This window comes from Diabrotica virgifera, chromosome 8 (assembly GCF_917563875.1).
Source record: "Diabrotica virgifera virgifera chromosome 8, PGI_DIABVI_V3a".
Taxonomy (NCBI): Eukaryota; Metazoa; Arthropoda; class Insecta; order Coleoptera; family Chrysomelidae; genus Diabrotica; species Diabrotica virgifera.
The window spans coordinates 194,450,998-194,465,555 of NC_065450.1; the positions used below are offsets into that span (position 1 = coordinate 194,450,998).

The following is a 14,558-nucleotide window of genomic DNA, read 5'->3' on the forward strand; positions in this document are numbered from 1 at the left end:
TGTATGATTGTAAAAGTTTTGAGTACTGTATAGGTAGAAAACATTTTAGTTTGTATGTTAAACCCTCATGCCAGACTTTATCAAAAGCCTGTGCAGCATCAAGGAAAACAGTTGAACAGACTTTCTTTTCTTCTAGGGATCTTTCGATAATATTTGTGATTCTGTGCACCTGGTCAATTTTTGAATGCTTATTTCTAAATCCGAATTGATGTGTCCGTATCAAATTTCTTGCTTCAATAATTGGTTTTATTCGCTTGAGGAGCAGTTTCTCAAACAGCTTCGATATTACAGGAAGCAGATATATTGGTCTGTATGACGAAACCTCATGTGCTGGATTTCCTGGTTTAGGAATCATAATGACTTCCGCCATCTTCCATATCATTGGTACATATTTTAATCTGAATGCACCGTTAAAGTGGTTTGTTAATTTTACGATAGCTCTTCGGGGAAGATTTTTCAACAGCTCACCCGTAATTAGATCATAGCCCGGAGCTTTCTTCGGATTAATATTTTCCCTTATTTCTTCAAGCACTTCTTTTGGTGTAATTATAGGTCTGGATCCCGCGTATGAAAAAAAAGTTGCAAGCTGAAATAATGCAAGCTGAAAATAGCAAGTTGTAATAGCAAGCTGAAAATTTGTTAATAGCTTAAAGGCGTCTAGTCGGACAAACCTTGATATATGGGAACACTGGAACAGGGGAAGTTTTATTTGTGGACCAGGTTAAAAATTTGGAACGGTCAGACCACGAAAATGGCACACGTATTTTGTCCGACAGAACAGACTTAAACTCTCCGAACAGAGATTAAATTCTCATGCAAAAATCAGACTGCTATTTATCACCAAATGGGTGTTTTAATGAGTGGAACATGCAGAATATGTCAAATTTTTAGACAGGAATTATGACAGGTGATAAAGAGCCGTCTGATTTTTGCATGAGAGTTTAATCTCTGTTCGGAGAGTTGAAGTCTGTTTTGTCGGACAAAATAAATGTGCCGTTTTCGTGGTCTGACCGTTCCAAATTTTTAACCTGTTCCACAATTAAAACTGCCCCTGTTCCAGTGTTCGCATATATCAAAGTTTATCCGACTAGACACCCTTAAGCTGTTAACAAATTTTCAGCTTGCTATTAATCAACTTTTTTTTCATACGCGGGATCCAGACCTATTAGCCCAATTTCTTCCTCTAATTGAACAGGTTCCTCCCATCTTTCATCATCCCCTTGAGATTCATTTAGTTTGAATGTATTTTCAAGATGTATGGCAAATAGATCTGCTTTTTGTGCACTACTTCTGGCCCAGTTACCATTTTCTAGTTTAATAGGAGGACAGTGCATAATAGGTCTTTTCGATCTTTTAGTAGCTTTCCATAAAGAATAATCGGTACTACCGTCATCTGTTAGCTGCTGTAAGTAAGAATTAATCGAGTCATTCTTTAATTGTAGGATAGTTCTTTTGAGTTGTTGACTTGTACGATTTAGTTTAGACTTATTTTGAGGAGACCTTGTTTTTTTCCAAATTCTTCTCAGTTTTCTTTTTTCAGCTATCATGTTCCTTATTTCCCTTGGACAATTGTTTCCTTTTAGCCTAGATTTCAGTGTAGGAGTGTTTTCCCATGCAGCTTGCTGAAAATTTATTCTCTCTTCACGGCTCAGCTTAAAACTTACCCAATCCGTCCATTTATTTGTTAAAGTGGGGTTGCTTTGTTTTTTAATAATCCTGTCACTCATGGTTAGTACTATAGGGGAATGATCAGAGACAATATTACTAAAAGTATATATTTGTTCTGCAGCGTTAAGGGCTTTGGAAGCGCACAAGATCAGCTCTAAGATGGTTCTTGAGTACAAGAGAGCTCTGGATGATGTTGCTATAACCAACAGGGTTAGGTTGGTAGGGGTACCGGGACACACAGGTGTAGAACGTAACGAACGGGCTGACGCCCTGGCAATACGGGGCTCATCCTCTCTGCCTGTGGGACCCGATCCTGTGATTGAAGTGCCTTTCAGTATCGTTCGGGGTAGTCTCAGGGAGCTTCTTCTGCGGAGGTTCTAGGACTCCCGGGCCAGTTGTGGAGGTATGATACAGGCCAGGCTCCACATAGTGGGGCCAACCAAAAGTCTTACAACCCAATTGCGTCTACTGGATCGTAGAAGATGGTCCCTGGTGGTCAGTATGCTCACCGGCCACTGTAGACTCTGACTTCATCTCCTTGGACTAACGGATGGCTCACGGTGCCGTCTATATAATAAGAAGGAGGAAACCTCCTCACATCTCCTCTGGGAGTGTTCGGCATTGGCCTATCGGAGGTGGAAGATCCTGAGATCGGTATCTATAAAACATAGCCAGGTGATAGAATTGTCTTTTAAGAGACTTGTGGCTTTCTGTGAGGCTATAAAGTTTCTGGGGTAGCATGAGAGCTTGGTGCAGCAGTAAACGTCGAAGACCAGGTTCTTATGGACCTGGTCCGTAAGATAGGGGTGATACAATGGACCCGACGTAGGAGGTCTAAGTGTCTGAAGGGCTCACAAGTGGGCCCTACCCCGATGTACCACAACCATATATTTGTTCTCGGCTTTTTGAGACACGTCGCTTAATAAATCGCTTGCACTATTTCAGAGACAGTAGTTTCGGTTGCAACTCTGGAACCGGAAGCAAAAAATCAAATTTCTCACCTTTAATACTATCTTTGGGTTCTAAGCTTTCATTCGACACGTCATTTGTCGTTCTGATTGTTCTAATAACGGACGAGTTGTGTTGACGGCCGGACAGACAGACTTATAATTTAAGGTTTTCAAATTTTAATGTTTTATTAACGACCCGGCCTCCCTTTATATTATAACCTTTTATTCGATACGTTATTTGTCATTGTCATTATTATTGTTCTAAAAATGAAGGGGTTGTGTTGTTGGGCGGGCAGAGAGACTTATAATTTAAGGTTTTCACAGTTTAATACTGTAAACAATATTCTCAAACGCAGTAGTAATACTGATATATTATTATGGTAATTTTTAGGTACGGCTGGCCCAATTGCAGTATGTGTCAACGCTAATGACGACTGGCAACTGTACAGCGGGGGTATCCTTGAGAGCCAAAGTTGCCCAGGCGGCGAAAGTATAAACCATGCAGTTTTAGCTGTTGGATATGGTTCAGAAAATGGTAAAGACTTTTGGCTTATCAAGAATTCGTGGAACACTTATTGGGGAGAAGAAGGTTATTTGAGAATAGTACGTGGTAAAAACCAGTGTGGTATCAATGAAGTGGCCGATTATCCCCTCCTATAATTTTAAAAATTGTCATGCCTTACAATATAATGAAACATAAAAAAAATATTATAACTTTACGTGTTTTAATTTGTTTCACTTTTAATATTGTCACTAACTAATCAACTACTATATATCACTAACTTAGCAACTTACTACAAATTAAAAAAAAAGAATGTAATATGGATACTCATAAACAACAATTAAATAGTACGCTATACAGTGATGAGCGTGCTAATAACCGGCAAAATAGCGCAAAAGATGGAAAGCGTGTATTAAAGGGTGAGATAAAAAGAAATGAAACTAGTCGAGTTGGGAAATTTAGCGATATTAACCAATACGGATAGACTGGGAGATATTATACAGAAGTTCAGCCACGATTTTCTAAGTCCTGCCTTTTGCGATACTGGAAGGGTAGACGATGTACTTACAATCTGTGGAAACATCCACAAATTTCCTGTAACATTTTCCTGTAAAAATGAGATTTTCCCAAAAAATAAAAATAGGGTTTTGCGATGAATTTCTAAGTCCTGCCATATCCGTAGATAGACAGGATACTAGCGATTTTATGAAGAAAATTTTTTGGGCAGGAGGGTTGCAAACGGGGTAACGGAGTATATATGTATACAAACATGTAAGGAAAATAATGAAATTTTCATGATTTTCTAGGTACTGCCAACTAAATAAACTAAACATATTTATTTCAAAATGCTCAAAAAAATATTGGCATGACGTCTCCTAATGTTTAAGTATACTTGTCCCTTGGAAAATTTTGCGGAAAATTTTCACCCTGATTCCGTGATTTTCTTAGTCCAGCCTTTAAAAAGTTATAATACTTAAATACAATTAATACCTTTCCGGTACTCGGCAGGAAGGTTAAATGGTTCTTGTAAGACGGCACGAGTCCTAGATTTGTAAGAAAATTCGTGAAAAAGTCAACGATTTTTTGAGTCATGCCATTTTGCACATGTTTCAAGAATCTTAATATAAGTCTATTTACAAAGAGGCAGGATGGTTTTATGGTTATTTTGTATACAGGGTGGGGCATTAGTGTGACAAAGTCCAATTACTCGTTTGTCGTAAGATATACGAAAACAGTTATTTAGGTAAAACATAAGTCACAGATAGGACTATGATTTAACAGCATTTTCTAATATACAGGGCTATCCGTTTTGACAGGGGTGACAAAAATTTATGTTTTTTTAAAAGGAATACCCTGTATATTTTTACATTTTTGGATTCTACTCGATGTTCTCTTTAATAAAATATAGTGTTTTGAATTATTATACGAGGTAGTTTAAAATATAATTACGTTTTCTTGTTAATTTTGTAGGAACATTCACACCCTATACATATTGTTAGTGATTTGATATCCAAACTTCTATTAATTTATATTTAAACGATTTTTAATATAGTCTACTATTGTCAGTTATTAATAGTATACCAAAATGTTTAATTTAATATACGGGGTTGGTTGAAACTCGGAATGAGTATTTTCTGAGTTTTCTTAAATAGGACACCCTGTATTTTAGTATTATAATAAAATAATATTTTATGGTACCTTTTTATTTGTTAAGCATTTTCTATACCATATTTATATACTAATTTCGGCAGTAAATTGATACAGACAGATTACTCAGGTCGTTTTTGGAGTTTCTGAACAAGAATGTCACATTAGAACAGATCTTTACCTAGTGCTCGGGGTGACTGATATACACGCCATATTCTTAAATTTCGAGGCTTTCAGACATTAAAGTGATGCAAGTAGATTACTCGAGGAGTCTTGTGGTTGCTGAAGATGAATACGCCATCAGAATCGACCTCAAAAAACCCTCTAAATTCGAGATCAGTCACCCTGGGCACCAGGTGCTCCGAGGGTCGGTTTTAATGTCATATTCGTGTTTGGCCATCCCAAAAACCCTCGAATAATCTGTTTGCTTTAATTTATTGCCGATATCCCACGAAACTCCAGATGACGTGCCAGAAGACTGAGGGAGACCTATATCCAGCAGTGGATAGATCCTGGTTGAATTATGACGATGATGAATTACAAGACGCCATCTTTAAAGAGCTCTAGCTTTCCACGGAAGCATTTTTGAACTAGGTGAATTGAGTTAAATTTTCTTAAAATTATCTGAGGTATCTCCGGTTTTCGTTTGTTATAAGAGTTTCTGGACACCCTGTATAATATAATGGGTAGGTAAATTCCCTACTATCACCAATAAATTGTAGAAATTGTTTATTTACTTTTATTGCGTTTACTTAGATAAAAAATGATCTAATCACTTAAAATAAAGATGTTACAGTTTGCTATTAGATTTGAAAAGTGTGTAAAAATTCCGAGACATTATTCAGGAAAATAATATTTGATAGGATACGATTGTTGTAGTGATATACAAATTAATTTTTTGTATTATTCATCTTTGCGGTTATCCTGCCAAGTTTTAAACGGTTTTAGATTAGTGTTTTTTAAGCATACTCGACATGGCATGACTCAGAAAATTGTGGTGATATGAATATGTTTGTATAACACCCTGAAATAATTTTACAGACACACAATTTAATTTTTTTTTATACAAAATAACTATACAACCATCCTGCCTCTTTGAAAATAGATTTATATTAACCTCCTTGAAATATGTGCGATATGGCATGACTTAGAAAATCGTGTAATTTTCCACGAATTTTCTTACATATTTTTTAACTATATATAGTAAAAAAGGTGTAACTAAACATCCTGCCATTTTGAATAATGTCTACTGAAATTATTTATTTTATAACAAAATTTATTTTATGACTTAGAAAATCACGGAACCAGAGTGAAAATTTTATACAGAATTTTCCAAGAAACAAGTGAAGTTAAACATTAGGTGACGTCATGCCAACATCTTTTTTGGTCATTTTGAAATAAATATGATTAAGTTATTAAGTTGGCAGGACTTAGAAAATTATGAAAATTTCATTATTTTCATTACATATTTGTATATCTGTATACTCCCTTAGTCCTTTTGCAACCGTCCTGCCCAAAAAATTTTCTTCATAAAATAGAGAGTATCCTATTATTCTATGGATATGGGAGGACTTAAAAATTCATCGCAACTCCAATTTTCTTTTTCATGGAAAATCTAATTTTCACAGGAAAATGTCACAGGAAACCAGTGGATTTTTCCACAAATTGTAAGTACCTTCTCTAACCTTCCTTTATTGCAAAGGGCAGGACTTAGAAAATCGTGGTTGAACTTCTGTTAATATCTCCCGGTTTAGGAGTATGTCAACTAAAATTGTCACTGTGACAGTGGTAGTTTCCAAATTCGTGCGATACGTCTAAAGGTGGGAAACAATCAATATAATGTAAATTTATAGGTTAATGTCGCTAAATTTCCCAACTCGGTTAGCTTCATTCCTTTTTATCTCACAACTTAATACGTTTTCCATCTTTTGTGCTATTTTGCCGGTTATTAGCTCGCTCATCACTGTATACACTATCACTATACCGTGTGGTGTAATATCCAATATATTGGCGATATATTCTTGACGATAATATAAATATATGACGATGGTATATATCTTGACGATAAGCATAAAACATAAGATTAAAATAAAAAAGAACTTAACAATAGAATAAAAACCATCGGAGAACAACTGGAAGACCCGAAAGAACCACGGAATGCATTCAAAAACCAAGGTAACGAAATTTCCACAACAATGATTATGGAAGTAACTTAATCAAGAAAAATAAATGGATGACAGATGACATTTTGAAATTGATGGAACAACGTCGACTTATAAAATCTAGCGAAACAGAATATAGAAACCTCCAGAGAAAAATTCAGAGAAAAAACAGAATCCAGGCCGTAGAAGAATGTCATGGTTGCGGAATTTGAGAGAGTGGTTTGGGTGCACCACTAATGAACTTTTTACGTCAGCTGTAAATAAATCAGGGCTGCCTTGATGATTTCCAATCTCCGATAGGAGTGGCACAAGAAGAAGAAGACAAAAATTAAAATGAGATCAAATTAGCCGAAGAAAAATGGATGATATAATGTTGCGACGAAATGGAGGATGTGATATCTAGGAACGAATTATTTTATTTAATGTGCACAGAAAAGTAAAAGAAATGGGCAGTGTATTTAGAAAACTGGTTCCCTCTGTACTCGTTGACAATAATAACAAAATTAATGTAAATGAGAAAGAAATAAGAAAAGAATAGCAGCTGTATATATCAGAGTTGTTTGAAGATCGCAGCAATAATATTGCCGAGCTCTACCAAAATATTCTACTGACGGTCCAGGAATTATGACATCAGAGGTAGAACACGCTATAAAAATGCTAAAATTAGAAATCCTTGTAGTCCAGATGATACACCAACTTAGTTGCTGAAGCTAATAGATGAAGACAACATAAAAGTAGTAGTAAGACTTTTTAATGCAATATAATATCAGCGGAATAATTCCCACAGGTTGGCTCAAATCCATGTTTGTAGCAAAAACACAATGCGATACAATTCTCAGAATATCGATTAATTAACCTAATGAGCCACACTCTTAAAGTTATAAAAAGATTAGACGCAAATGCTAAGAAGATCTCGAAGATACCCAATTTTGTGTTAGAAATCCTATGGTGACCTGGGAGGCACTTTTTGCACTAAACAATAAATATCTTATTACAAAAATGCCGTGACCAAACAAAATAATAAGTATTTGCATACTTCGTGGCATTGTAAAAGGCTTTCAATAAAGTACAGCATGTAAAATTAATGCAGATGCTGAAAAATATGGGAATATAATATGACAAAGATATTCGTGTCATTAGAAATTTGTACTGGAATGAAACTGCTATCGTAAAAATTGGAGATAACTACACCGACGAAATCCCCATACAATGAGGAGGCAGACAAGGTTAAATTTTTTTGCCAACATTGTTCAATGTTTACTCGGATCTGTTATTTAAAAAAGCACTTGAGAGACAGCCATATAGAATAAAAATCAACGGGAACTACTTAATGTGATTAGATATGCAGACGATACAGTAATTCTGTCAGATTATATTAAAGGCCTCTAAATCATGCTTGATCGTATTCATGACGTAGGAAAAGAAATTTCCATTAAAATAAACTCAAACAAAACCAAATTTCCGGTTTTTATTCGTGACCCGCATCCAAATCTTCTTCTTCAAGTGCCATCTCCGCGACGGAGGTCAGCAATCATCATAGCTATTCGGATTTCGGAGTTGATCATTGTTCCAAGATATGCATATTGGTCTACTCGTTCAAAGTTGGTTCCGTTTATGAGGAGATTCTCGTTATTTATTTGAGTTTTAGATATTCTCATAAATTTTGTCTTTTTATGTCCATTGTTAGACCGTATTCTTGGCTATATGTAGCTATTCTCTTAACTAGCCTCTGAAGATCTGCAATATTTTCGGCTAAGACGACAGTGTCATCCGCATATCTAATGTTGTTAATGAGATCCCTTCACTTTTATTCCAGCTGTTTCACCCTCAAGAGCTTGTTTTAGGATCTCTTCCGAGTAGGTAATAAAGAGAACTGGCGACAATAAGCATCCAAATACAGAGCTCTAATTAAATGGAGTACAAGTGGAGAGAGTTTAAAAAATGACATATTTGGGGACTGTGATAACGAATGAACTAGATTCACATATATCCATCCAATGGCACTACAGCTTAAGTCGAGCCTTGGCCTCCTTCAATAAGCTTCTCCAATCATTTCGATTTACCGCTGTTCTTTTCCATGAAGGCGTTCCCAGGAAGTTCCTGGCATCCTCATCGACTTCGTCTTCCCATCTCTTTTTAGGTCTTCCAACAAGTCTTCTTTCCTGCATTCTTGCATTCAGCAATTTTCTGGGGATTCTATTCTCATGCATGCGGACCACGTGCCCTGCCCACCGTAATCTCTGCAGTTTAGTGTGTTGTGATAGAGTTGGTTCGCTATATTGCTCGTATATTTCCCTATTATACCTAATTCGCCAGTTGTTATTTTCACTTATTGGGCCCAGTATCCTACGTAATACTTTTCTTTCAAACACATCTAATGCATTGGCAGATTTCTTTGTCACCACCCATGTTTCTCAGCCATAACTTACTATGGGCCTGATTATTGTTTTATATACCCGGAGTTTTGTTTTCCGGTGTACGTCTCGCGATTTGAATATTGTGGCCCATCGCGAAATAGGCTTTATTTGCCAGCACAAGCCTTCTATTTATTTCCGGTTCTTCTTCATTGCTTGCAACCAGATCCATTCCTAGGTACGTGAATCTATTCACATGTTCTATATCGTCAATAAAGTGTTGTTGCGCCGCGCCGGTCTATTTGATCTGGTTTGTATGAGTAGTTTTGTTTTATTTGTGTTTATTCCTAGCCTTACTGCTTCTGCACTCTGTTTCAACTCAACGTAGGTTTCTTCCGCTGCATTCATTGTTCTGCTCATTATGTTATTTCCACTCACCGTCAACCGTCTAATTACATATTCAAGAATAAGATTAAAAAGCGTTGGAGCCAGTCCGTCGCCTTATTTCAGTCCTTGCGTTATCGTAAACGCATCAGTGATCTGTCCTTGAATACATACTTGTGCTTCTGTTTCTGTCATTGTCATTTGCACTAGTCGTATTAATTTTGATGGTATGCCAAATTCTTCCAATATATTAGGTAGAATTGTTCTATCTATTGAATCATAGGCTTGTTTAAAATCTACAAAGAGATTGTAAACGTCCATGTCATATTCCCATGCTTTGGATAGTATTTGTTTAACTGTAAATAGTTGGTCAATGGTAGATCTATTTTGCCTAAACCCTGCTTGATATTCCTCGATGATTTTTTCCGTGAGTGGTTGAAGTCTTCGATTAAGGATGTTTGTGAATATTTTGTATCCCGAACAAAGTAAAGAGATGCCTCTATAATTCTGACACAACAGTGTGTCTCCTTTTTTATGAATAGGGCAGAATATACTTTTATTCCATTGTTGGGGGATTTCTTCTTCTATTCATATCTCTCGTATTAGCTGGTACATCTGTTGTGTCAAATTCCTTCCTCTTTGCTTGAGTAGTTCTGCCGGTATTTTATCTATTCCCGGTGCTTTATGCCTTTTTTATATGTGGATTGCCATTTGGACCTCCTCTAGCGTTGGGGGTCTAGTTAATTCATTTTCTTCTCCATCTTCCCGCAGCTCTTGTTGTTTTACCTCCTGCCGTGCTTGCTGCTGCCTCTGTTGTTGTAATGGTGGTTGTGCCCCTTTGTTTAATACTTCCTTAAAATATGTCATCCAGGTTACCTTAATTTCGTCCATATCGCTAATGATTTCACCCTTCTTATTTTTGCAGAGGCTAGTCTTCGGTTTGTATCCCTGTCTTAAATGTTTAATAAGTTGGTATGCACTACGTGTTTCGTTTTTCTTAAACTCCCTCTCTATATTTAGTATCCGTTGGTTTTCGTACTTTTTCTTTTTCTGCCTGCACCGGTTATCTGCTCTTAGTCTTTTGTTCTCAAATTCTGTTTTTCTCTCTCTAGTACGTCTGAGTATGTAATTCTTATGTGCTTCATTTCTTTCCTGTATAGCTTGTTTGCATTCTTCATCGAACCATGTTTCTTCTCTCCGTTGTGTCTTTGTTCCTATGACTTCTTTCGCTGTGTTTAGTATGATACTGGTTATGGTGTTTCATTGATTTTCTATTGTGGAGTCTGCTCTGTTTTCTTCTAGTAATTTTTCATCCACTGTTCTCTCAAATATTTCTTGTACCTCAGGGACTTTTACGTCATCTAAGTTTAGTTTTTCTTATTTTTCATATTTTTCCTTTACCTGTCGACTGATTTTGCATCTAAACCGTGTCTGCACTAGTAGATGGTCTGAGTCAGAGCTTGCGCCACGTCTGCTTTTTACATCTAATATACTCGTCGCCAATCTTTTTTCAGTCAGTATATGGTCTATTTGATTTATTGTGTTTCCGTCAGGTGATATCCAAGTGCACTTATGTATGTCCCGATGTGGGAAGCATGTCGAACTGATAATCATATTCTTTCCAGCTGCGAAATCTGTTACAAACTGACCATTCTCATTTGTGTCTCTATGCAAACTATGTTTCCCTATTACCCCTATGTACTCTTCTTCTTTTCCGATCTTGGCGTTTATATCGCCTATCACCATTTTAATGTCGTTTCTTGGTATTGAGTCATAGATTCGTTCTAGATCTTGATAAAATGCTACCTTAGTGTCTTCTTCCTGCTCATTTGTGAGACAGTGTACATTTATAAGGGTTATGTTAAAGAAATGCGTTTTTATCCTAAGCTTGCAGATTCTTTCATTGATGGCTTGAAAATCTGTTATCAGGTACTTCATTTTATTATCTACGATAAAGGCTACTCCAAATTCTTCATTTCCTTCATCTTTACCGCTATACAGTATAGTGTGTGTTTTAGTGTCCCGGATACCTTTTCCCGACCATTTAGTTTCTTGTACTGCAGTGATTCCTATTTTATAACTTTTCAGTTCGTGTAGAAGGATCCTCTGTGCTCCTGGTCTATTTAGCGTTCTGACATTCCATGTTCCCAGCATAAATTCCATATTCCGTTGCCAAAGTCGTCGTCTTGCTATCCGTCCATTCCGAGGCCTATCTGAAGGTTTCGTAGTAGTACTTTTTTACAAGAACAGGTTACTGGCCTATCGCCCAACCCCCTTTTCGGAGGACCATTTCTCCCTTCCTCGTCAGCCCTGACCCTACTTTCCACTGGGGTTGGTTACCCAATCTCCGGTAAGGTTGCTCAGGTTCTCCAGGGTTCACCCGTGCAGCCCAAGCCGCACTTCGTGGAGGTGAGGATAGGAATTGAGTAGGAGAGGCTAGAGATGCTAACTGGAAACAGCATCTTGTATTGCGCTTCACTACCCCATTAGATGCACATATAATATAGAAATAAAACGCATAATAATAGCAATAAGTAAAACTAATTTTATGAAAAGAAGTCATTCCTTTGCAATAATCATCTCAGTTTAGCACTAAGACAAAGAATGGTTAAGTGCTGTTTGGTAGGTACTGTAGTATGGTACAGAAGTGTGGACGCTAAAAGTATCAATCATGAACAGCATTGAAACATTGAACATTTGGATTGGTAGACGGATGCTGAATATGTCTTGGGTAGCAAGAAAAATAAAGGAGTATTAAGGAGGGAGAACAAAGATAGAGAACAGCTAATGACTGATAAACACCGAAAAATGTCTTATCTGGGACATACTTTAGTGCGGTTTGTGAGAGAAAATCGATATAAAATATTAAAAATGATTATTAAAAGCAAAATAGAGGGCCGTAGAGGTGTAGGAAGAAAACAAGTTTCTTCGTTAAAAACATTTGTCAATGGACTCAGATAGTAAATGCAGGACAATTATTCCATATTACAGAAGGTCGAGAAGCCTTTGCAATGGTGCTCGGCAACGTCGGATAATAATTCTGATATGGCACGTGAAGAAGAAGAAATAAAAGCCAAATAATATTTCCTGAACGAAGATTTTGGAAATAAAAATAAAAATGGTCTATTTTTATTCTTAAATTATGAATTTTTAGCACCATGTATCATACTAGTGACGTCACTCATCTCGGCGTGATGACGTAATCGATAATTTTTTAAGGCCATCGGTATATAATTCGCAAATGTATTGCGGCTATCCCTACTTTTTCTGTCTTTACCCGGTAAATTACGTGTAGTAAAATTCTCACTGGTATGAATATAATATAAACATCACTACTTGATGAAACAACATGATTGAACATCACTACATCTATCGACAATGAAACAAAACATACGGCAATTTTTAAAATTATACAATTAAATACAGCGTCTATTAGAAACAAACTTGAAAGGTTGGAAATTCTGCTTGACCAAGAAAATCCCATTGTCGTCAGTATTGCGGAGCACTGGTGTAAGCAGGATGAAATATCTCTAATGGTAACTCCGGGTTACGATCTTGTAACCAGTTATTGTCGACCTATCCATGAGCATGGCGGATCAGTTCTGTATGTGAAATGTGGGTATGAATATCAGATCATCAAGGTGTGCCAGTTCGTTGTGGAGATGCATTATGAGTGCAGTGCGGTAAAAATAATGTTTTGTGAAAGAAAAGTTGCAGTCATCAGTATCTACAGGCCCCCCCAGTGGAGACTTTTATTTGTTTTTGAAGCAGTTTTCCTATACGATTGAACTCTGTAATAGGTATGTTGACGATATTTTTATTTGTGGTGACTTAAACATTGATTATTTAGAAAATAGTTTATTTAAAATTCTTTTTAACGATGTTCTAATGAGCTACAATCTTAGCATAACCTCTATGGTTCCCACAAGGGTAGCGACAAATTGTTTGAACCAAACTTCTATCAGTAAGATTGACTATATTTTAGCCAATACAGCTAATATACTTCAATGCAATTCTAATGTTTTGAAGCGCATTTAAGTGACCATAGAGCAATCAGTTTGGAATTTGTAGTAGACATTAATAGTAGCTGTACTAAATCCAATGACCAGCCTAATTATAAATATTTTAGAGACTTGTCTGACAACAACCTTAAACAAATTTCTTCTGTGCTATCTGTAACTGACTTTGACGATATTTATTTAACCGATAATGTTGATAAATCCTTTGAAAATTTTATAAGTAGTTTAATATATGTATTAGATTATTGCTGTCCAGTAAAACGGTATAATATCAGTAAGCAGACTTGCAATAAAAAATGGATTACTCCGGAAGTTAAGCAGTCTAGTGTTCATTTAAAAAATGCTTACTGGCTTAATAAGGAACTAAAAGATGCCAATTCTCTTGCAAATTATAACAAAATTAAGAAAGACCTCGCGGAACTATTACAAAAATCTAAATTAAAATTCCATGATCAATTGATAAATAATTCAAGTAATAAAAATAAGACTGTATGGAATCTTGTTAACAAGGAAACTGGCAGGAAGTCTATCCAAAAGAACATAGCATTAAATATAGATGGTGAAAGTTGTACTGATTCTAAGCAGTTGTCTGAAGTTTTTTGTGATTATTTTGCTACAGTAACCGAAGAGAAACTGTCAAATCATTTTGGGAATTCTCGATCTAATAGTTGCACATCTTCTACTAGTCTTAAAAACAGTTTCTTCTTTAGACCTGTTGTTGGTAATGAGGTAATGAATGTGATCAATAATTTAAAAAATAAAAAAAGTACTGGACTTGATTCTATCTCGATACGAGTATTAAAGGCTATGTCATCTGATATAATAAACTACATTGCATATTTGATAAATTTATCAATAGGTAAAGGAGTCTT

The 14,558-nt window shown here is 36.1% G+C and overlaps 1 protein-coding gene across 1 annotated transcript in view; it reads left to right on the forward strand.

Annotated features, from left to right (window-relative positions):
• The window catches only part of LOC114337705 (uncharacterized), a 153,328-nt gene that overhangs the window by 79,091 nt on the left and 59,679 nt on the right, over positions 1-14,558 (forward strand). The window contains exon 9 of the mRNA XM_050659192.1: positions 3,010-3,275. Within this exon, the coding sequence (XP_050515149.1) occupies positions 3,010-3,275 (266 nt within the window). The remainder of the gene's footprint in view (positions 1-3,009; positions 3,276-14,558) is intronic.